The following is a 23,071-nucleotide window of genomic DNA, read 5'->3' on the forward strand; positions in this document are numbered from 1 at the left end:
CAATGATTCATTAATTTTGTCATTTTTCTTTTATAATTTCCTCCATATTTCTGTGTATGTGACTTGCATTCTACTGTTTTGTGTGTGTAAACCTGATTTCACCCCAGAACGCAGTATACATTTATATATATATATGTTATATATGAGATATTTGGTTATTAACTGAAGATGGATACAGTGAAGAACGTCTCAGTTTAATAGTCGCTGTACACAGTTTTATGAGGAAAAGATTGTTTTAATTTATGATCATAGTTTTATTGTCTAATCATGACTTTTCTGTCTAAAATGAGAAAAGCACTCAATTAAAAAAAACTAATGTCTGTATTCTGTGTGCTGAATGTGTGTTTTTGTTTTAAATAGTTGCAGACAAAAAAGAAAAACTCAAAATTCTCAAACCCAAAGATCAAACCCTGCCTGCTCCTACAGGACAATTTCAGCCTGATTTCAGGTTTTTGCTCATTTTTTAGGGTTTTTCATCCCTTTCATATTAAATCTGACAGTTTCTACCTGCTGCTCCACCATTAAAGATATTTTTAAATCAGTGTTTCCAAACCCCTCGGCTCATTCACTCCCATTCAAATCCAAACAGCAGAGAAAACAGCTGGAGCCTCTGATTCAGTCATTAAAGGTGAAGGAGGAGCAACAATCTGCATCACAACGCTGAAATCAGGCTGGAAACTCTCACAGTTTGAAACAAGCTCAGTTTACTGTTTCATATTTCATAAGTTTGGGCCGGCCAGAAGATCTAAGAGACCTTGCAGCTTTGTGGAGGATCAATAATTCCCAGATGCATGACGGGGCCAGACTGTTCAGTGCCTTATAGGTAATGAATCAAAAGAATCTTAAAACTATTGATCCTTGTGGGGAACTATGGTTGTTTAAGCAGCAAATACTGAAAGGAAACAGCAAAGAAAAATAGAATATTAATAACAATAGAGTGAATGGGTGTAGTGTAGTCATACACAACCCACAATTTCAACAAGTAGATTGAATAAATGAGAATTATGAAATGTATTAAGAAGTATACAGCAGTATGAGGGTGTGCAGCATGCAGGCAGCAAGAAACATCAAGGAAAAATAACAGGATATGAAAATGTATTTAAAACGAGAAACATGCAGTATAAGTGAAAAATAAAAACACTAATGAGATGGATGCGAATGAGATGAATATGTAAATATTAAGAAAAGCGCTGTATTGTGGCAGCCTGGCCGCAGCAGGCCGTGCAGGGCGCAGACAGCCTGATGTGAGGATCAGGATTCAGGAGGCAGAGGTGACTGCTTCCTCTGCCGGACCCATCCACACTGCTGCTGCCTCGCGTCTGACTTTACCGGCTGGGAACGGTCAGAGCAGGGGAGGCACTGGCCGCATCGGTGTCAATATTTAACCTGCATGACTACATCAGCGTCAAACTACTTATTTACAGATGTGTGATTAGTTAAATGATGTGTAGTGCGACAGGAGCCTGGGCGGAGGACGGTAGTTTTCTGAATGGGACGCGGCCCGGGCTGCTGTCAGCTGACGGTCTGCTCCAGCCGCCGACATCTTGCCTCCGACCGGAGGAGACAAGTGAGTCTGGTCTTGACGTTCAAATGTCCTCTTGACGTGTCAGCAGGGCGTGTGGTTCACTTCCAGACAGTTAAAACAGAAGCTGTCATTCTGCGGAGCGGGTAAGAGACAGGCGGATAACAACAGACTGTCTGCGGCGCAGTACAGATTTGACCGCGACCGAGCGACGAGTCGTCAGCGTCTGCTGCAGTAACGTTAGCAGGTGTTGCTAGCTAGCCCCGATACGTGCCGTTGTCATGAATGGAGTAGACGATAAGCCATTCAAAACTGGATTTTTAATGTTGCCTTGTTCATCGGCAAAGGTACATACTTTTTAGAACGTGACTCAAGACATTTTCCGAGTCCATAGGAGCCTCCCTTCAGTTCGGCACACAGACAACCCACCGAACGGCCGTTACTTCAATACAATTTGAACTTTTAGAATTGGTTCGACGGTTATTCCGACAGTCTTCTTCCACCAGGATAACGTTAAAGGTACACCGTGGTGGGCGGTAGAGAAGAGTGTGAACCGGTTGTAAAAACTGAAATTTTGTCGGAACATCTGCTGCTTTGATGGATCAAATGAATGCCGAATTTTACAGAAGATCCTACGGTCCCGTAAAAGGTCTAAAATCATGTTATAAGAAGAATGTATTTACGCGAATTGGCAAAGCCACGTAAAACTGTCAGATTATTTAAATGGATTTTAGCTTTTGCCTTCTCTCCATACATTAGAGAACGGAACGTATCGCGGCTACTAGCTAGCGAGCAAGAGCTGATTCCTCCTCCGAAGAGTAGCTTTTATTACATTCATGCTTCTTAGTTGTGGTTAGCATTCTTGGTTTAGAAACAATTCATTGTACAAACGGAACTAACCATACGTGTGATGCATTGACAAGGCAGCCACAGTGATAACAGAAGCTAAGCTAATATGCTAGCTAGCCGTAAATGGATAGATCAGTTTAAATGAACGGTCTCACTGACAGCTAGCCGAGCTAATGAACAACACGAAGATATTTGTGTGTAGCCATATAAAGTAAAGGGGGTCGTCGTGACTGGATGATGGCTTAATTAACCCTTAATTAGCTCTCATTGACTTGGCCGGTTGACTGTTTAGCCGACGATTATGTGGATTTAACTGTTTGTCATTACAGTATATTCCCAGACTGCAGACTGGGTTTTGTAGTTGACATTGGTCTGACAGCAGTCGAGTTTAAACGCTTATCAGTAATTGACACTAGAGTTCAAATGCTGTGACCTGAGGTTAGAAATCCAGATGTTTAGGTTGTCATTACTTGTGTTGGTCACTCTGCAGCCCTGCCAGCTAGTTTAAGATCAGTTTATGATGTGAAAATGCCTCATTAGATCTGAATGGCTGTAGCTGTTCAACAAAATTCAACACTATCAACTTCAAAACTGGGTGATTGACAGGATTCATCACTCAGAAGGAGAAATTCAGTTTTGTTAGTGTGAATATTCCTCAACACTTTTGATAAAATTTGGTCATGGTCAAAAACACACACATACACCTGTCATTTCAATAAAATGACAATTTCAATTTCGAAAAATTGATAGGCTTTTTGATAGAAGGTCTTACGAATATCAAGGCAAGCTGATCCTTTAGTTAAGTCAGTCACTGTTGTGTGTGCTGTGGATGTGCAAAAGTTTTTTTCATGGATGACTAGTCGGTCGGTGGTCTGAACAACAAATTGGCTAGTCAGTGTATACAAAATGCAATTTGCAAAATGACTTGAAAAAATAACTAATATTAACCATTAAAAAAAATGAGTGTCGAGCCTTTGTTCGATGTAAAAAAAAAAAATCAAATGCAGTCTTACAGAAAATTACAAAGTAGCCTAGAAAAAAAACACCCTACAACAACAAAATAAATGCACATCCTCATGAAGGACTAGTCAGCTGGTTTTGATGTTAACTGAATTTAAAGATTCAGAAAAGGTCTGCAGTCAGTTTCTATGAGGCAGCGTGATTTCTACATCCGCCTGCTGGAACGCCATGAACTCTTCTGTTCTCCTCTTCCTCTCTCTCCTGCAGTACCTCTTCATCATGGGCAGCACTGACTGACTGACTGACAGACTGAGTGAGTGACTGACTGACTGACAGGCGTCCATCATGATCGGAGGACTGTTCATCTACAACCACAAGGGGGAGGTGTTGATCTCCAGGGTTTACCGGGACGACATCGGGTGAGTGCTGGAGGCCGGAGAGAGGAGAGAAAGAGACGCTTGTTCACTCCTCCATTCACGTTGTCCCAGTCGGTCCGGGGATTCGAACCGGCGACCTTCCTTTATTCAGCCAGGCAGTGTCAGTGACATCAAACAAACCAGAGAGGAAACATACAGACAGACAACAGACAGCACCAACAGAAATGGTCCAAATCACATAAAGGGAAGTTTTCTATTGGGAAATTTTCTATTGTGATTTTCTGCAGGCAGGGCAGCAGGAGGCCCGGCGGTCAGAGAGACGAGCCTGTAAGCTAAGGGTCACAGGTTTGACTCCCACTAAAGTAGACGTGTCCATTGACAGCCACAAGACACTGAACCCTGACCCCTGACCCCTGACTGCTGACTCAGTGGGAGTCTGGGTAAAAATTAGAGATGCACCGATCGATCGGCCGGTGACCAGAATCGGCCGGTTTTCAGCTGATCGGCCATGACCGGTGACCGGCCGATCAGTCTCATATATCCGATTCTGTGCCGGTCAAATTTAAGACAACAGTAAAAACTCCGCTGTAATTACGCTTACGGACCGCATCACTGTCGTGCCAATAATGACGGTAACGCACACCCTCGGGTGTAATATTGCGATTATACAACAGTTACCAACAAAATAAAAGATACAAACAAAATGTATTCATATCGTGGGGCAATTCGCTCTCAAAATAAAAAACGTTTTGCTAGTGTTATCTCCGTTTCCCTGGAAATACATGAGGTCTGACTAATAACTGGAAAACAATCAGTCACGTCAGTAGACTCCTATGTAATGGAACCTAGTTTACTACTCCAGCAAGTAGGCGGAGCCTTAGTAACGACCTAGCAACAGAGACGATTTCTAGTCCCTGTTGAGTCAGCCAGCCAACTTGAGCTAACAGTTAATGCTTTCTAGAGATCGCGGGATTTCCCAAACTGAATAAATACCACACATATAAACACAAAACTGCCTCGCTAGCTCAATCTTGTTGTAACTAAGATATCTGCTGAAAAAAATAATTTTTCCATGGACAGATTTAGCTACTATCTCCGCGAACTTCACATGTATTTTTAAGCTAGTAGCGCCGTGTCACCGACTCACCGGCACAGCTGATGGATGGCAGAGCGTCTGGTAACATCAAGGCTGAACAGAGTTAGCGTAGCGTTATATTTAAATATATTGTATGATAATATGGCGGAGTAATATTTAGTGATGAGCACGGCTAGGTGTGCTGTCATGCTGATTTGATCACGTTCTAAATGTCTAGTTGATCAATCAGATTGCTTGGTCGGAACTACCTGTTGTATAATAGTCCATAATAGTAATAGTCCGTGTGTTGTTATATAGATCTGTTGCACCTGTTTTCTTTCGGGAAAGTATTAAGTGGGATATACTGCAATTCATTTTCATTTGGATTTTATTTGTTCAAAAAAGCTCTGTCCAGTAACCTGGAGCACTTTTTTATTTTGAGATTTGTTTGAGTGAGAGTGAGAGAAGGTCCTGTAACCTGGTGCAGTTTTGGAGAAAATGTAAGTTATTAATAGTCAATGTTTTATTATGAACATACAATTGAATTTTAATTTTCAATTAAAGAAAAGTTACAAAAATGTTTGTGTGTGCTGTCAATTATAGTTCTTAGAAAGAAAATCGGAATCGGCCAAAATCGGAATCGGCAGGTCAGACTTTTAAAAAATCGGAAATCGGAATCGGCCAAGAAAATTGCAATCGGTGCATCTCTAGTAAAAATGTCAGCTAGTTGAGGGAAGTGTGAAATGTAATGAGACAGACAGAGAGAAGCAGAGTGGAAACAGTCTGCTGGACTCGACATGGTGAACCTTGTCTAAAGCTGTGGATGAACAGGATATCCAGTTCTTAAAAGGTCTCAAAATGTCTTAAAATAAATTTGCCCAAATTAATGGGAAAATACCCCCTAAAACACTCTAACTCTGTTAAAACAGCTACTGGTGATGAACTTTACATTCCTGGCTCCATCCAGTAGTTAACCGGCCAATCGTAGACGAGGTGATGTCACCTCCAGATGTTTCCAGCAGCTCCAGTGGAGTTTGATATGAGAAAATGTTTCAGGATGTAAAACCTCAGCGGTAAACGTCAGGTTTTGGTGTCAGTCCCTCAGAATCAAAGAGCGAGGGCTTCTTTCTAGAGCCGCCATTTTGCACCGAGAGACGTTCAACAATCACACAGGGAGAGATCCATCAGAGGAGAGAGGAGAGAGAGACCAGTTTCTCCACCACAGGAGCAGGAGAGAGACCAGCATGCAATGCAGCAGCAACACAGTTGGACTTCATGTCTCTTTAATTTCCTGCTGTCCTTTTTCTTATTCTGCCTGTCTATAGCGTCACTGCTGTCATCAGCTGTTCAGTTTTTAAGTTACTCTCAAATTCAACCCCAGGCAGCATTGGAAAGGCCTTAAAAAGTCTTAAATTTGTCTTTCTGAAACCTGCAGAAACCTGGTGAGGGCGAGATGCTGCAGCGTCAATCTTATAAACGCTGTAATGCAGAGAGCTTGTTGCTAGGCAACAGCAGCATAGTGATGAGCCCTGCAGCGTTACAGAATTACGGTCGGTAGAAAGGAGACTTCCCAGGGTGATATGGCAGTTTCCTAACATGGCTGCCGAGGAACGTTGGATAATGTTGAGCCTGGTTCCATATCAGTGTCCCTCACACACATATAGAGGATAAACAGGCTCTTCAGTCTTTAGCCTAATTAATTAATCCATCCATAAGGAAGGGTGAAGTATTAAAGGGGCAATAACTCAGGTTTTTCTGTATAGCTGTGGGGTTGTTAGGATTATTGATCAATACCAGTGACTCATCCATTGCTTCAGCTGCTGAGATTTCTGTCTTTCAAACCAGTTGTAAATGAAGTCAGTTTGCCAGTATGGGTTCAGTGTCTTGCTCACGGACACTTCGGCAGGACACGCTGCTGTTGATGGATTGGCTCGTTACAGGGATCGAACTTGTGACCTTTCCTCTGGTCTGGGATGGACTAACCACTGGGCCAAAATGCCACCAGAGAAATTATGAAATAACCTAATTGTTCCTCCTAGCCCTGGCTTTTAGAGCTGCACTGGGCAGACATAATCAGGACTCCCATACAGGTTTGGAGAGTAATAGAAACTGGTTTTGACAATATCAAACCTCCACCCTCCATGCCTCTCTTTTCTAGGCGAAATGCGGTGGATGCGTTTCGCGTTAACGTCATCCACGCCCGGCAGCAGGTCCGCTCTCCGGTCACCAACATCGCCCGGACCAGCTTCTTCCACGTCAAGCGCTCCAACATCTGGCTGGCGGCCGTCACCAAGCAGAACGTCAACGCCGCCATGGTGTTCGAGTTCCTCTACAAGATGTGTGACGTCATGACCGCCTACTTCGGAAAGATCAGCGAGGAGAACATCAAGAACAACTTCGTCCTCATCTACGAGCTGCTGGACGGTAAAGGAAGAGTTTAAGATGTTCAGGGCAGGAAGCGTTTCAGTTCAGCTTCCACAGTGGAAGGTGGGATCCAGAATCCACCAGACAGCTTCACTGTTTTAGAATAGGAGTCCAAATGACGGTCAGTTTCCTGCCAAAGTGGCAATTTCCCACCTTGCAAATATTGCAGATAAAGATTTTGTCATATAAATAGTTATATTGTGAATGTTACGCCTCGCACACAATGCATCCACCCATCTGACCTTCCGTAATTCTCAACGCAGTCTCTCCACCCAGCGGTTGGTACTGCACACTGTGTCTTGATGGAAGATGGAGCAGCGGCTCGTACACAATTCAAAGTCATTCAGATTTCAAAGTCTTGTTTGGGCTTACAAGCCAGCACTAGCTACCTAGAGCTAAGGCTAGCTGGCTAGCTAGCGAGCTACAAAAAGTAATCTGTTTTAAGGCTGGTTATTTAGACCTAAACTACCACTGCAACGAGTGAGAACATATTTTCATTGAACGTAACAATATTTTATTTATGCTACCTGTCATCAACGTTTTTAGTAAAAAGTCAAATAATAAAATATATATGTTATAAAAGATTAATTTATTGAAAACATACATTGTTTACTAGTTGCTATGCCAACCATGACTTCCGGTTGAAAATTCAAAGTATCCGTCACTCCATTGTGGACGGATCCGCTGTCCGCAAGGGGGCGTTGGGTTTGTGCTCCTCCACCGACCGACTGATGGTTTCGGGCGGAGTCAACAGAACTAACGTACGTCAGCTGTGTACGAGGTGTTAAGACCTGAGGCTCATCAAATTAAGATGAATGCAGTGTTCATATTCAAAATGGTATAGGGAAAACAATCATAATCTGATGGTCATCCTTGAGTTTCTAAAATTTTTAAGGTCCAGTCTGTAAAAGTGTCTCAGTATCTCAACCAGAAAAAGAAAAAGAAAGAAAATAAAATAAATATTATCATGTAGTTAGTCGGCCATTTTTGTAAGAGAAAGAGTCACTTCTGAAAGGGATAATATCTAGTTTTTTTTTTGGGAAACAAATATGATTGTCTTGTTCTTAACTTGATGATGATGATGATGATGACGACCTGTAAACACAACAGGAAGTGTGTGCCTCCCTGCGTCCTGAAGCCGTCGTCCTCCAGCTGCTCTGCCCTGCTGTGGTTTTTTTAGGTTTTGATTTTTGTAAGCTTGGATGAGAAAATCAAAACCTAAAGAAAATACAGCGCTGGCAGGAGTCGTCCCGCTGATGGTCCATGTCACTGTGTGTGTGGGGGGGGGGGGGTCACTGCAGGAGAAGAGAACAAATAAAAGAGTAGAATAAAATAAAACAATATTAAAGATTGAATGTCTTTGTGATGTTAATGGAAGTAATTGACAGAAGCCTTCAGTTGACAGACAGTCCAGTGAGAGAGCACAGTGTGTCTCTGGATATTCACTTTATCAGATTCACACAGCAGATGTGCACAGTGTGTAGATGTGCTGCATTAACTATTCACATGACAAGATTTACAGACGGCTACTGGTTTATCAAGTATAAGTAGCAAATATACAAGCTCATAGATAAGAATGTTGTGACGTTTCCAATGGGCCACGCCTACAAAGTGCGAAACCCTATTCAATTTCTATGGGCAAAACAAAAAAATCAGCATTTTGTGTGGTTTGGTTCCAATAATTGATGTGAAATGTATTTGGTGTTATTTATCGCCCAAAACCTTTTCACAGCTGTCAAGCAACTGATGATCATTATAATTTAATTATCTGGAACTCACAAAATGCTAACAAGCTAGCAAACTTCCATTCAAGAGAGGAGTCATAAGATGAGATAGGATAGACTTTATTGTCCCTCAAGGGGAAAGTCATCGTAGGCAGAGTGTTGCATTTTGGGACTTAAACATTTTTTTTAATGATCATGCTGTTGTTTGATAACTGTGAAAAGGTAACGGCTAATTATTTACACCAAACACATCTCACATCAAGTATTAGAACACAGAGAAAACAACCACAGAAAATGTTTATTTATTGTTTTGTCCATTGAAATTGAATCAGGTTTTGCACTTGTAGCACTTTGTAGGTGCAGCCTTTTTACAGCATCATCGCCATTCTGATCAATGTGGAGAAGTAAGAACAGGTCAGGTTGGTTTTTGTTGTCAGGTTGGTGGTTGTTGTCAGGTTGGTTTTTGTTGTCAGGTTGGTGGTTGTTGTCAGGTTGGTTTTTGTTGTCAGGTTAGTGGTGGTTGTCAGGTTGGTTGTTAGGTTGGTGGTTGTTGTCAGGTTGGTTATTGTTGTCAGGTTGGTTGTTGTCAGGTTGGTGGTTGTTGTCAGGTTGGTGGTTGTTGTCAGGTTGGTTATTGTTGTCAGGTTGGTTGTTGTCAGGTTGGTTGTTGTCAGGTTGGTGGTTGTTGTCAGGTTGGTGGTTGTTGTCAGGTTGGTTATTGTTGTCAGGTTGGTTGTTGTCAGGTTGGTGGTTGTTGTCAGGTTGGTGGTTGTTGTCAGGTTGGTTTTTGTTGTCAGGTTGGTGGTTGTTGTCAGGTTGGTTGTTAGGTTGGTGGTTGTTGTCAGGTTGGTTGTTAGGTTGGTGGTTGTTGTCAGGTTGGTTATTGTTGTCAGGTTGGTTGTTGTCAGGTTGGTGGTTGTTGTCAGGTTGGTGGTTGTTGTCAGGTTGGTTTTTGTTGTCAGGTTGGTGGTTGTTGTCAGGTTGGTTTTTGTTGTCAGGTTGGTGGTTGTTGTCAGGTTGGTTGTTAGGTTGGTGGTTGTTGTCAGGTTGGTGGTTGTTGTCAGGTTGGTGGTTGTTGTCAGGTTGGTTTTTGTTGTCAGGTTGGTTGTTGTCAGGTTGGTGGTTGTTGTCAGGTTGGTGGTTGTCAGGTTGGTTTTTGTTGTCAGGTTGGTTGTTGTCAGGTTGGTTGTTGTCAGGTTGGTTTTTGTTGTCAGGTTGGTTGTTGTTGTCAGGTTGGTTGTTGTCAGGTTGGTTTTTGTTGTCAGGTTGGTGGTTGTTGTCAGGTTGGTTGTTGTCAGGTTGGTTTTTGTTGTCAGGTTGGTGGTTGTTGTCAGGTTGGTTGTTGTTAGGTTGGTGGTTGTCAGGTTGGTTATTGTTGTCAGGTTGGTTGTCAGGTTGGTTGTTGTCAAGTTGGTTGTCAGGTTGGTTGTTGTAAGGTTGTTGTTGTCAGGTTGGTTGTCAGTTTGGTTATTGTCAGGTTGGTTGTTGTCAGGTTGGTTGTCAGGTTGGTTGTTGTAAGGTTGGTTGTTGTCAGGTTGGTTGTTGTTGTAAGGTTGGTTGTTGTAAGGTTGGTTGTTGTCAGGTTGGTTGTTGTCAGGTTGGTTGTTGTCAGGTTGGTTGTTTTCAGGTTGGTTGTTGTCAGGTTGGTGGTTGTTGTAAGGTTGGTTGTTGTCAGGTTGGTTGTTGTCAGGTTGGTTGTCAGGTTGGTTGTCAGGTTGGTTGTTGTAAGGTTGGTTGTCAGGTTGGTTGTTGTCAGGTTGGTTGTTGTCAGGTTGGTTGTTGTAAGGTTGGTTGTTGTCAGGTTAGGGTTTGGTTAGGGTTAGGGTTAGGGTTAGGGTTTAGGGTTAGGGTTGTCAGGTTGGTTGTTGTCAGGTTGGTTGTTGTCAGGTTGGTTGTTGTCAGGTTGGTTGTTGTAAGGTTGGTTGTTGTCAGGTTGGTTGTCAGTTTGGTTATTGTCAGGTTGGTTGTTGTCAGGTTGGTTGTCAGGTTGGTTGTCAGGTTGGTTGTTGTAAGGTTGGTTGTTGTCAGGTTGGTTGTTGTTGTAAGGTTGGTTGTTGTCAGGTTGGTTGTTGTCAGGTTGGTTGTCAGTTTGGTTATTGTCAGGTTGGTTGTTGTCAGGTTGGTTGTTTTTAGGTTGGTTGTTTTCAGGTTGGTTGTTGTCAGGTTGGTGGTTGTTGTAAGGTTGGTTGTTGTCAGGTTGGTTGTTGTAAGGTTGGTTGTTGTCAGGTTGGTTGTTGTTGTCAGGTTGGTGGTTGTTGTAAGGTTGGTTGTTGTCAGGTTGGTGGTTGTTGTCAGGTTGGTTGTTGTTGTAAGGTTGGTTGTTGTCAGGTTGGTGGTTGTTGTCAGGTTGGTTGTTGTTGTAAGGTAGGTTGTTGTCAGGTTGGTGGTTGTTGTCAGGTTGGTTGTTGTTGTCAGGTTGGTTGTTGTTATCAGGTTGGTTGTTGTGACGGTGTAACTTGTTTTCCTGTAGAGATCCTGGACTTTGGCTACCCCCAGAACTCAGAGACTGGAGCTCTGAAAACCTTCATCACTCAGCAAGGCATCAAGAGCCAGGTAGGACTCACACTCACTCACTGATTGGTTGATTGATTTTTTTAAAATATAATTTAGAAAGGAATGGCACATTGCTGCTGACAGATAAAAACCATGTATCTGCACAAATGTTTCACAAGAATTAAGAAAAGACTACTTACAGTATTTTCACATTGACATCTATGTATTTATGAAACTCTGCAGTGGGGTTTTAAGTTTTCAGTGTAACACAGTGAGGACAGAGGTCATAGGTCAGCTGACAGGCTCCAGCTGTTAGACACAGGAAGTGATCAGAAGATAATTATCATGTCTGGTGATAACTTCATAATGTGTCTCTTCTGTTCTCTCCTCTCCTGGTCTGATCCTCCTGCAGCACCATGTGAGTTTCAGTCTTATTTACAGCGATGAATTAACAAGTATAGTGATTTAAAAACAAGTGTAAATAATGCTGCTTCCTGTGACTGTAATGTGAACACTGCTCTATAGTGCTGCTGTGTACATGTTGGCCAGCTGTGATTGTCTTGGCAAGAGAAGATACAATGATGATTCTTCCTCCTCTCGCCTCCTCTTTCTCCTCCTCCTCTCTTGTCTCTCCTCCTCTTCCTCCTCTTCTTCCTCCTCCTCCTCTGCCTCCTCCTCCTCTTCCTCCTCCTCAGACGAAGGAGGAGCAGTCCCAGATCACCAGTCAGGTGACCGGTCAGATCGGCTGGAGGAGAGAAGGCATCAAATACAGACGAAATGAACTCTTCCTGGACGTCCTGGAGAGCGTCAACCTGCTGATGTCACCACAAGGTAGTACTACTGCTAATACTACTACTACTACTGCTAATACTGCTGCTACTACTACTGCTAATACTACTACTGCCACTGCTAATACTGCTGCTACTACTACTACTACTGCTAATACTACTACTGCTACTGCTACTAATACTGCTACTGCTAATACTACTACTACTACTGCTAATACTGCTGCTACTACTACTACTACTGCTAATACTACTACTGCTACTGCTACTAATACTGCTACTGCTAATACTACTACTGCTAATACTACTAATACTGCTACTGCTAATACTACTACTGCTACTAATACTACTACTGCTACTACTACTACTACTACTGCTACTGCTAATACTACTGCTACTACTGCTGCTACTAACACTACTACTATCACTATTACTACTATTACTACTACTACTATTAATACTAATACTATTACTTCTACTATGACTACCACTAGATGTCAGTGAGCTACAGATTCCTCTCATATAGACCTGTATCCTCTCTGCACACCTGTAGCACAGATGGCTGATTTTAAATGAATTTTTGAATTTTTAGATGGTTGATTGCTATAGCGCCATATTACAGTGTGTGTTGTTTTGGACACATACTGAATATTATATTGAATATTTGGACACATACTGACTACTGTGCAAAGTCAGAGGAAACAAAGAAAGAAAGACGGATATAAAGAACATGTACAGGAACAACAGGCTGTCTCACCGGGCTTACTATCAGTTAAGACCTAAAGCGTTAATTTAGCACATTATTCATGTCATTAGTAAATCTGTCTACACCATTTAAAACAGACTATTCACAGAAGACTAACCATAGGCTGTTGAAGTTGTTTTATAAACTGCTGGTGACCCCGCTAGTGCTTCTGGAACGGTGAAAATATGTTTCTGTAGCGCACCGAGCTTCCAGCTCACGCTCTGCCTCGCGCATTGCTGCTTCGGGTGTGAAAGCCCCGTGAGAATGTTAAACTGCTGCTGCTGATGCTAAGTTCTTCCTGGATCTGTGTGTTAACCTGCTGAATAGAGCTGCACAATTATTCTGCAAAATCAGGCCGCAGTTATTTTATCAGAGCGGTTGGTGTTCAGAGTGGACCGACATGTTTTCTGCCGCTCAGCCCAATTTCTGCCCTATGAATTAAATTGCAAAAACTTGTGTTCATTCACTGTTTTCAAACACACAAATATTAAGCAGCATGTTTTTTTTTTTATTATTAAAAATTGTTCTTGTTGGCTGAGAAATCTAAAATATTGAAACGTCTGTGTGTATACTATATTGCAGTTTATATCACAATTGGTGTCAGTGAACCACTAGAGGGCGATGTGAGATCAGCTGTAACTGTGTGTGTGTGTTTTGTGTGTGTGTGTGTGTGTGTGTGTCAGGTCAGGTGCTCAGCGCTCACGTGTCGGGTCGTGTTGTGATGAAGAGCTACCTGAGCGGGATGCCCGAGTGTAAATTTGGGATGAACGACAAGATCGTCATCGACAAGCAGGGCAAAGGAGGAAGCACCGAGGAGGCAGGCAAGAGGTCAGAGGTCACCGCAGCACCCAGCTCACTTCACCTCACCACGCCTCCAGCTAGACATGACAGTGAAGTCCAGCCACAGAATCCAGAGTCATACCTAGCGGTTCCTCGGTCTGTGAGCTTACCGCTGTCGGCCATGTTGGCTCCAGTCCTGCTCCACAGCTGATGGATTTAAGGTCATGTGATGCTGAAAATGTAACTTTATGTGGAGGATTATGAACTCGTTAAAGGTAATTCTGTGCAGTGTCAGCAGTGTACATATTGACCAGAGCAGCTTTAATAGTTTGAATTGGATTCAGTGTGAGTTCCTGTGTGGATGCAGCCAGGCCGACTGAGTCCTGATCCAGCTGAGGTGTTTCAATCAGTGTGATCAGCTTCCTCCCTGTGTGTGTGTATGGATGTGTGTGTGTGTGTGGATGGATGTGTGTTGTGGGTATGGATGTGTGTGTGTGTGTGTGGATGGATGTGTGTGTGGATGTGTGTGTGTGTGTGGATGGATGTGTGTGTGGATGTGTGTGTGTGTGTGTGGATGAGGTCATTTGATTTTACTGTGATTTAATTTGATTTCTCCTCTCTTCTGCTGCCATCAGTGAGTTAGGAGGAAGGTAGAGTACCTCACCTGTCTCTCTGTCTGTCTGTCTGTCTGTCTGTCTGTCTCTCTGTCTGTCTGCCTGTCTGTCTCTCTCTCTCTCTGTCTGCCTGTCTGTCTGTCTGTCTGTCTCTCTGTCTGTGATGTTTTGGTCTGTTTTGGGTTTCAGAAAGCAGGGTTACTTTGTTCACCAGGTATTGATCCTTTAAACAACTGTCTTTATAGTTATTGATCATCAGTATTTGTCGGACTGATCCACATCTCAGAACCTGATCTCCGTCTTTAGGAAGCGAGCGGCAGCCTGAAGGTTTTATTTCTCACCGTGTGATGTCAGGTTTCTCAGCTGAATCCAGAACAGAGTCTGCTTTACTGAACACAGCTGGACTCTTTAATTTCCTGCTGTCCTTCTTCTTAGTCTGCCTGTTTTTAGTTTCACTGCTTTCGTTATCTGTTCAGTCAGAAACAGGCTGCTTTTCTTTTTTCTTTTGGTTTTTAAATTGCTCTGAAGTTCAGTCCAGGTAGCGTTGAAAAAAGTTCAAAATGTCTTTGTGGACCCTGCAGATCTCCTGCAGTGTAAATGTTCAGTAAGGGTTAAATGCAGATCAGTGTCCGGTCCTGGTCCTGGTCCTGGTCCATCGGTCAGAACAGCGTTTCAAACAGGCCACGCCCACAAGGTGCCACATGTGATCCGCTCCATGAAGTGTTAAACCCTCTGCATTTTTACATGTTGTGTTCATGTTATCTGCTCTAGTTACAGAGGTGGGGACTCCAGTCACAGTCTTGACATGAAGAGAAGACTTGAGACTTGACTTGGGTTCTGGTGACTTGGGACTTGACTCTGACTTGGGTTCTGGTGACTTGGGACTTGACTCTGACTTGGGTTCTGGTGACTTGGGACTTGACTCTGACTTGTACTCTGATGACTTGAAAAGGTTTCTAAAGTCTTGACTTGAGATCTTGTGTTTGTGTAAATGACTTAGATTGAAAGTGATGAGATTTGTTCCAGCAGACGACTGAATTTAAATTCTGTTTTCTGAATTTGTATGGAATGATTGAATTTATTGAAGCTGAAACTGATTATAGAAATCAAACTCATGATGCTCTTACCAAGTTTTTATCCTATTAAAACCATATTGCATTGAAAAGTCCTAGATATTTAGTTTTCTTTAAGATATTAAATTCATACTGGACTCTTGATTTGTTCTGACTTGACTTGCTGTTCTACATTTAGACTTGAGACTTGAGCCTCAAGACTTGAGACTGACTTGGGACTCGAGCTCTGTCTGTCAGATAGTATTTATGTATCATATAATGTGGTATAGATGTTTCAGTTGTCTCTGTAATTCATCTCTCTCTTTTTGCTTTCTCCCTTTCTTTCCTGTGCCCCCTCTGTTTCTCTCACTCTCTTCCTCCCTCTCTCCCTCCCTCTCTCTCTCTCCCTCCCTCCCTCTCTCTCTCTCTCTGCCTCCCTCTCTCTCCCTCCCTCTCTCTCTCTCTCTCTGTCTCTCTCTCTCTCTCTCTCCCTCTCTCTCTCTCCCTCCCTCTCTCTCTCTCTCTCCCTCTCTCCCTCCCTCTCTCTCTCCCTCCCTCCCTCTCTCTCTCTCCCTCCCTCCCTCTCTCTCTCTCTCTCTCTCTCTCTCTCTCTCTCTCTCTCCCCCTCTCCCCCCCCCCCCCCCAGTGGGAAACAGTCCATAGCGATCGATGACTGCACCTTCCACCAGTGTGTTCGTCTCAGTAAGTTCGACTCGGAGCGCAGCATCAGCTTCATCCCCCCCGACGGAGATTACGAGCTCATGAGGTCAGAGGTCACTCAGCACCAATCACATTACAGCACAGTCTCGTGAGGTCAGAGGTCACTCGGCACCAATCAGCACATTATCAATCGGGAACCAAACTGTGGCTGATCGTTCCTCATGTTTAGTCAAAATCGGAGACAGATTTTGCGAGACAAGCAGATGAGCGAACAGATGATGTATTATGATGCAGCTTTAATTATAATATAGACAGACATAAAATAAAAAAAGAAAAGCAACCTGTGTCATTATAAAGTATTCTTGCAACTTAGAGAATTCACTTTGATATCTCGCATGTATCCATCTCATTAACATGAGCAAAGCACAATCAATTAGTAATGTTAATAATCAGATTCCCATCTGCACTCTTCAGACAGTAGACTCCATTTTTTAGTCAATTTTTTCCTGTTGATCTTGTCTAGAGCAGTGGTTCTCAACGTGGGGTCCGGGGACCACCAGGGATCCTTGAGGGCATCCCAGGGGGTCCCCAGCAAATTGATGAATCGTTAAACTTCATTATTTCATTTACAAGAACAATTATAGAATGTAAAGAATGGATATTTTGATCATAGCATCACTGTGTTATCTCTCTACCTACAATAAAGACAGTCATGAGGTTCTGGATAAAATCATATCTAACAGTAAAAATATTCTCAGATTTGGATCAGAGGGAAAGAAATCTCATCAAATCAGGGTCTGTGGCCCTAATGTGGACTACATTAGGGGTCCTTGATATGAAAAAGGTTGAGAACAACTGGTCTAGACTGTATTTGTTTGTGTTTTGGAGAGAAATTGTCTGTAAGAAGTATTTGTTTAAAGCTGTGTGTGACTCTGGTAGTGTCTTGGGTTGTGTATCTTCTTGAACAAGCGTAATTAATTATTCATAAACATATTATTTTATTAGTTTAATAAGTTTCCTCCGACCAGATTTCTGCGTTCCACTTCTTTTATATCTTGTCAGAATCTGCTGTGTCAGCGTTCCTTTATGTGCTAGAAGTGATTTTCAGACTGTTCCTCCAGACAATGGCAGTGAATGGAGAGAGAAAAACAAACAATTCTCCAGTCTGCTCTACCGGAGCAACAGATCACAGAATCACTGATTTGGGGGTTTTATCACGGAGGAAGAGACACGACCCAAAGTCCAACATGACTTGAGAGTGAGCCGGTCTGCCTGTCTGTCCTCAGGTACCGCACCACCAAAGACATCATCCTGCCCTTCCGGGTCATCCCTCTGGTCCGGGAGGTGGGGCGGACCAAGCTGGAGGTCAAAGTGGTCATCAAGTCCAACTTCAAGAACTCCCTGCTGGCCCAGAAGATCGAGGTAAGACCGCTTCACCAGAGCCGCATGGAGGAAGGAAAGATAGAAAACAAAATCCGCTGGACTTTAAAATGAAGAGCTGAAGACGTTCCACTCGTCCAGGAGGCTGTGGATTTGGTTTCTGTCCTTTTTTTGTTGCGTTATGTGGACAACATGAATGAATAAATACATCATGAACAAACCAGGTAGGAAGAACAGGTTTAGATGGTGGAGGCTCTGGGAAATCATATTCCCAGATATGGGTTCACAATCATATTGTGATGATATGAAGATATTTTAATATCGTGACACATTTCTGCTGTCTGAATTGATGATGACAAGCAAATTTTACTTAAAAACTGATAAAATGAGGTATGGTAGGAATATTATTTGAAAATTTCAGTTTTGACACCACACCTAACATCACATCACCATTCAGTTCAATGAACTGAACATTAATTTGATTATTTAATGCGATTTTGCATACATGAACCATATCGTGATATATATGGATATCGAGAACAATCCTTATGATTATCATGATATTGATTTCAACCATATCGCCCAGCTCTAGTCTAGGGCTGCAACTAACGATTATTTTCATTGTCGATTAATCTGTGGATTATTTTCTCGATTAATGGATTAGTTGTTTGGTCTATAAAATGTCAGAAAATGGTGAAAAATGTGGATCAGTGTTTCCCAAAGCCCAAGATGACGTCCTCAAATGTCTTGTTTTGTCCACAACCCAAAGATATTCAGTTTACTGTCACAGACCAAACCGATTAATCACGTATAAAAATAGTTGGCGATTAATTTAATAGTCGACAACTAATCAATTAATCGATTAATCGTTGCAGCTCTACTGTAGTCTAAGTATTGTTCCACAGAGTTAAAGTTGTGTCGTCTCTGACTTCATGTCAGAGACGACAGTGAAAAGCCAGTAAACAGATTTCGGTCAGCCGGCCTGTGTGTCGGTGAGATAAAGGTAACGAGCTGAACCCCGTTTCCCCTCAGGTCCGGATCCCCACCCCCCTCAACACCAGCGGGGTGCAGGTCATCTGCATGAAGGGCAAGGCCAAGTACAAGGCCAGCGAGAACGCCATCGTCTGGAAGTGAGTGTTTTTATTCAGAACAGATCCAACACTTTATACCAGAGCAGAGTGGACACATGAAGCTCAAACCACCTGGACAGGTCAGCAAGCTGTCACAGTGAAGTCGTGTTGTAGTCACAGGTGTGTGTGTGTGTGTGTGTGTGTGTGTGTGTGTGTGTGTGTGAGGTTCGGTGCGGTCGTCATTGAGGCGGTGGATGTTTATGTATGAGAGCGGACGGATCGATGAGCCGCCCTCTGAGTGTCAGCTGAGTCAGCAGAACACAGAACACACTGATCTGACCGCTACACCTCCGCTGGGTTAGGGAAGAGCACAAAAAACATGGAAAAATGTTGTTTCTGTGTGTTAGGAGGTGTGTGTGTGGGAGGTAGGAAGGTAGGAGGTGTGTGTAGGATGTAGGGGGTGTGTCTAGGAGGTAGGAGGTGTGTGTAGGAAGGTAGGAGGTGTGTGTAGGAGGTAGGAAGTGTGTGTAGGATGTAGGGGGTGTGTCTAGGAGATAGGAGGTGTGTGTAGGAAGGTAGGAGGTGTGTGTGTAGGAGGTAGGAGGTGTGTAGGAGGTAGGAGGTGTGTCTAGGAAGTTAGGAGGTGTGTGTAGGAAGGTAGGAGGTGTGTGTAGGAGGTAGGAGGTGTGTGTAGGAAGGTAGGAGGTGTGTGTAGGAGGTGTGTCTAGGAAGGTAGGAGGTGTGTGTAGGAGGCAGGAGGTGTGTGTAGGAAGGTAGGTGTGTGTAGGAGGTAGGAGGTGTGTGTAGGAAGGTAGGTGTGTGTAGGAGGTAGGAGGTGTGTGTAGGAAGGTAGGAGGTGTGTGTAGGAGGTGTGTCTAGGAAGGTAGGAGGTGTGTGTAGGAAGGTAGGAGGTGTGTGTAGGAGGTAGGAGGTGTGTCTAGGAAGGTAGGAGGTGTGTGTAGGAAGGTAGGAGCTGTGTGTAGGAGGTAGGAGGTGTGTCTAGGAAGGTAGGAGGTGTGTGTAGGAAGGTAGGAGGTGTGTGTAGGAAGTAGGAGGTGTGTCTAGGAGGTGGGGGTGTGTGAGAGGTGGGGTTCGGAGTGTGTTGCTGACTGTGTGTGTGTGTGTGTGTGTGTGTGTGTGTGTGTGTGTGTGTGTGTGTGTGTGTAGGATCAAGCGCATGGCGGGGATGAAGGAGTCTCAGATCAGCGCTGAGATTGAGCTGCTGCCAACCAACGACAAGAAGAAGTGGGCCAGACCTCCAATCTCCATGAACTTTGAGGTCAGCTGACTGCAAACTCTCTCTCTCTCTCTCTCTCTACCCTCGCTCTCTCTCTTTCTATCTCTCCCTCTCTCTCTCTCTGTCTCTCTACCCTCTCTCCCTCTCTCTCTCTCCCTCCCTCTCTCTCTCTCCCTCCCTCTCTCTCTACCCTCTCTCTCTCTCTCTCTCCCTCTCTCTCTCTCTCTCTACTACTTCTACTGCTGCTACTGATCCATTTTATCAAAAGGACAATATGAACCTGATATATCAGTCAGTTTTACAGTACAGTGTGTAACTGCCCCCCCCCCCCCCAGGTGCCCTTTGCCCCCTCTGGGTTGAAGGTTCGGTATCTGAAGGTGTTTGAGCCCAAGCTGAACTACAGCGACCATGATGTCATCAAATGGGTTCGTTACATCGGCCGCAGCGGCATCTATGAGACCCGCTGCTGACCGGACCGGATCGGACTTGACTGGACCGGACCCAACCGGACCACACCGGACCGGATTAGACTGGACCGGAGGGGCTGATGGGAACTGAACCTCCTCTCCTCTCCTCTCCTCTCCTCTCCTCTCCTCTCCTCTCCTCTCCTCTCCTCTCCTCCCTCCTCCTCCTCTCCTCTCCCCTCCCCTCTCCTCCCTCCTCCTCCTCTCCTCTTCTCTCCTCTCTCCTCTCTCCTCTCTCCTCCCCTCTCCTCCATAATCTTCCATTCCTCTTGACCCACTTCAGGGTTTTCCTCTCTGCCTAAAGGAGAACTGGATTCCTCCACTTGCCAGTATATCAGTATATGAATCTGTGTGTGTGTCCTGACTGAGCTGTTTGTCCAGCAGGTGGCGCTCTGTGTTGTGACTGATGATGTCATACTTGGTCAAAATGTAATACTGCCTGTATAAATGGGTTGAAGATGTAATAAAACCTGTTACTGTAATAGATACTGTGACAAAAGTGACAATAATCAGTGGTTAATGTAACAAAGCAGTATATATTACCAGATCTTATTACATTTTCAGATTTTATTACATGTTTGACCCAATAAGAGGCTCGTTTTATTACATTTTGATGAATTATTACAGTATAAATTGTGTCAGTTTTTAAATTTCTGCAGTATCAGTCTGAGGAAGCTGCTGCAGCATCCAGCAGTTTATGACATCAGCGGCTTTTATTACATTTTCATCCCATTCAGAGGGATTCATTATTACATTTTACCCAGTAATTCCACGATCCAGCAGTTATTACATGATTAGTTTCTACACGTCAGACTGGAGGAACACGGGACATGTGATGAAGTCAGCTGTCATCTGGAAACAAAGGACATGTGGACAGTGTGGAGACAGAGACAGACGGGCTGTTTGCTTCTTAAAGGAGAATCCTGGTGTTTTTGAAGTCGGTCCGGCGGTCCGGCTCCTGTCTCTGCACACGGTCAGCAGAGTTCAGATCTCAGACTCGTTTTCCTCCTTCGTTCCTTCTTGTCCGGTCTGAAAAACAAACTTCCACAGAGCGAGAGAATCCATCACAGGACGCATGAAGCCAGACTCTCTGTTTTCTCCTCGTTTCACTGAGCTGAGTCCAGTGTTTTCATCTCAGAAACGCTTTACTGTCTCATCCACGGCTTTTTATCAGCAGCACAGCGGCTCAGTTCAGGCTGGCTTTCACACCGCAGTGTCAGTGTTGAAAACTGCTGAGTCAGCAGCAGAGTGACTGGAGGAGACAGAAACTGGATGTAGACAGAGGGAAGAGACTGGAACTGTAATGACAGCAGGATTGTCCTCTAATGTTCAGTGGATTATTTGTCAGAAGCTGAACCCAGATCCACCAGTCTGTCAGGGTCAGCGTCACTCTCACTGCAAGTCTGTTGATGATGATGATGATGATGATGATGATGAAGAGTCTATCTGGTTGTATGGTTTTGTTTTTTTAGTGTTTTTTGTGACCAAAGTGGCCAGTGATGAGAAGACATAATCAACACTGTAAGAGTCAGATTTGTGTCTGTGTGGATGGAGAGATAACGCTATAAGAGTCTGTACTGTTAGGAGAATATGATGAATATGTGTTCCTGCTGTGTGTGTGTGTGTGTGTGTGTGTGTGTGTGTGTGTGTGTGTGTGTGTGAAAACCAAGACGTTTGTTTTAACATCTGCACTTCATTCTGTCAGAAGAACATGTCGTCCTGAACTGAACACCGGGACGAGTTAAACTACATCCTGTGTGTGTGTGTGTGTGTGTGTGTGTGTGTGTGTGTGTGTGTGTGTGTTGTGTCTAATCCAGTGGCCACAGTTTCTACATGTGAGGAGTTGAGAAGGTAGAGCAGCGTTTCCCCAGGAATATTTCTCTGACCCAGAACTCAGACCCTGGGACACTAAAACTCTCCATTGAATCAATACTAATAGAAGTAACACTACTTGGCTCATGGGACACTAAAACTCTCCACTGGGAGTTTCCTGGCGGCAGCCTGCTTCTCCTCCTCAGTGTTAGTGGATGTGAGTCGTTCTCTAAGTGAAATGCCAAATTCTGTGTTTTCTCAATAAAATCAGTTCAAACCAACTTTGAGGTTTTGACTTTTTCCTTCACATCTCGCTAAATAACTCTAAAAACATCCAAAACCACAACTACATATTTGATCTGTGTTTTAGTTTTTTTTAATGCAGAGACAATGCAAAAACATTTTCAACCAATCAGATAAAAGTTGTAAGAAAAAAGGGGGCGGGGCATGCAGCAGCTCAGTCTGCAGTTTATCGTTCTCTTTACAGATGTGAGCAGCTGCTGACATCTGATCTGTAATGAAAGACAGTTTCATCTTAAATGAACACTGAAATGCTGGAGCAGCAGTCTGGTTTCACCTGGGAACCAAACACCTGTCCTCCCTGAAGAGGATCAACATGTTGGAAGTGATTTCTCCATCTTCCTTTCCCTCCTTCCACCATCTGCTGCCAGAAACTCTTTCATCTTTATCTCCGTTTGCTCTGAAGAACAGAACCTCTTCCTGTTTTGTGCCGTAAAGCGATCCAGCAGATTTCCCTCCAGATCCACCAGGTGGAGAAACTATGGAGGATGTTTACTGTCATGATGCTGATGACTCTACATTAATGTGCTGATAGTTTTCCCTCATGATGTCATCTGTCTGTCTGTCACACAGCATCTCTGACGCCGCTGATCAGTTTTTCACAAAACTGACAGGAGTGATGCGTCCCAATGCTCCATTCTGGGTCTTATTGTTAATGCACTGATTGGCCTCAGGGGGGCGCTGCAACACCTGTTTAGCTGAAACTTGGGGAAATGATGCATCTCACCGCCGTGAGCCAGCGCTCGAA

The 23,071-nt window shown here is 43.7% G+C and overlaps 1 protein-coding gene across 6 annotated transcripts; it reads left to right on the forward strand.

The window, feature by feature from the left end:
- Positions 1–1,526: 1,526 nt before the first annotated feature.
- Positions 1,527–21,887, forward strand: LOC139655489 (AP-2 complex subunit mu-B-like). 6 transcript variants are annotated; one of them, XM_071532918.1, is made up of 13 exons: positions 1,544–1,668; positions 3,599–3,750; positions 6,942–7,207; positions 11,402–11,484; positions 11,837–11,842; positions 12,120–12,255; positions 13,638–13,782; positions 14,370–14,384; positions 16,047–16,166; positions 17,347–17,482; positions 18,473–18,570; positions 19,678–19,789; positions 20,083–21,887. In XM_071532918.1, exons 2-13 carry the CDS (start codon positions 3,677–3,679, stop codon positions 20,215–20,217), a joined length of 1,326 nt encoding a protein of 441 aa, XP_071389019.1. In that variant the 5' UTR covers positions 1,544–1,668; positions 3,599–3,676; the 3' UTR covers positions 20,218–21,887. The 6 variants fall into 6 exon arrangements, with proteins under 6 accessions (XP_071389017.1, XP_071389019.1, XP_071389014.1 ...); XM_071532916.1 differs by lacking the exons at positions 11,837–11,842; positions 14,370–14,384 and having other exon boundaries at positions 1,527–1,567; XM_071532913.1 differs by lacking the exons at positions 11,837–11,842; positions 14,370–14,384.
- The last annotated feature ends 1,184 nt before the right edge of the window (positions 21,888–23,071 follow it).

This window comes from Centroberyx affinis, unplaced genomic scaffold (genome assembly GCF_046629955.1).
Source record: "Centroberyx affinis isolate AG114_WGS23_722 - 3 ecotype Tasmania unplaced genomic scaffold, CSIRO-AGI_Caff_v1 ptg002281l_1, whole genome shotgun sequence".
In the NCBI taxonomy this organism is placed as follows: Eukaryota; Metazoa; Chordata; class Actinopteri; order Beryciformes; family Berycidae; genus Centroberyx; species Centroberyx affinis.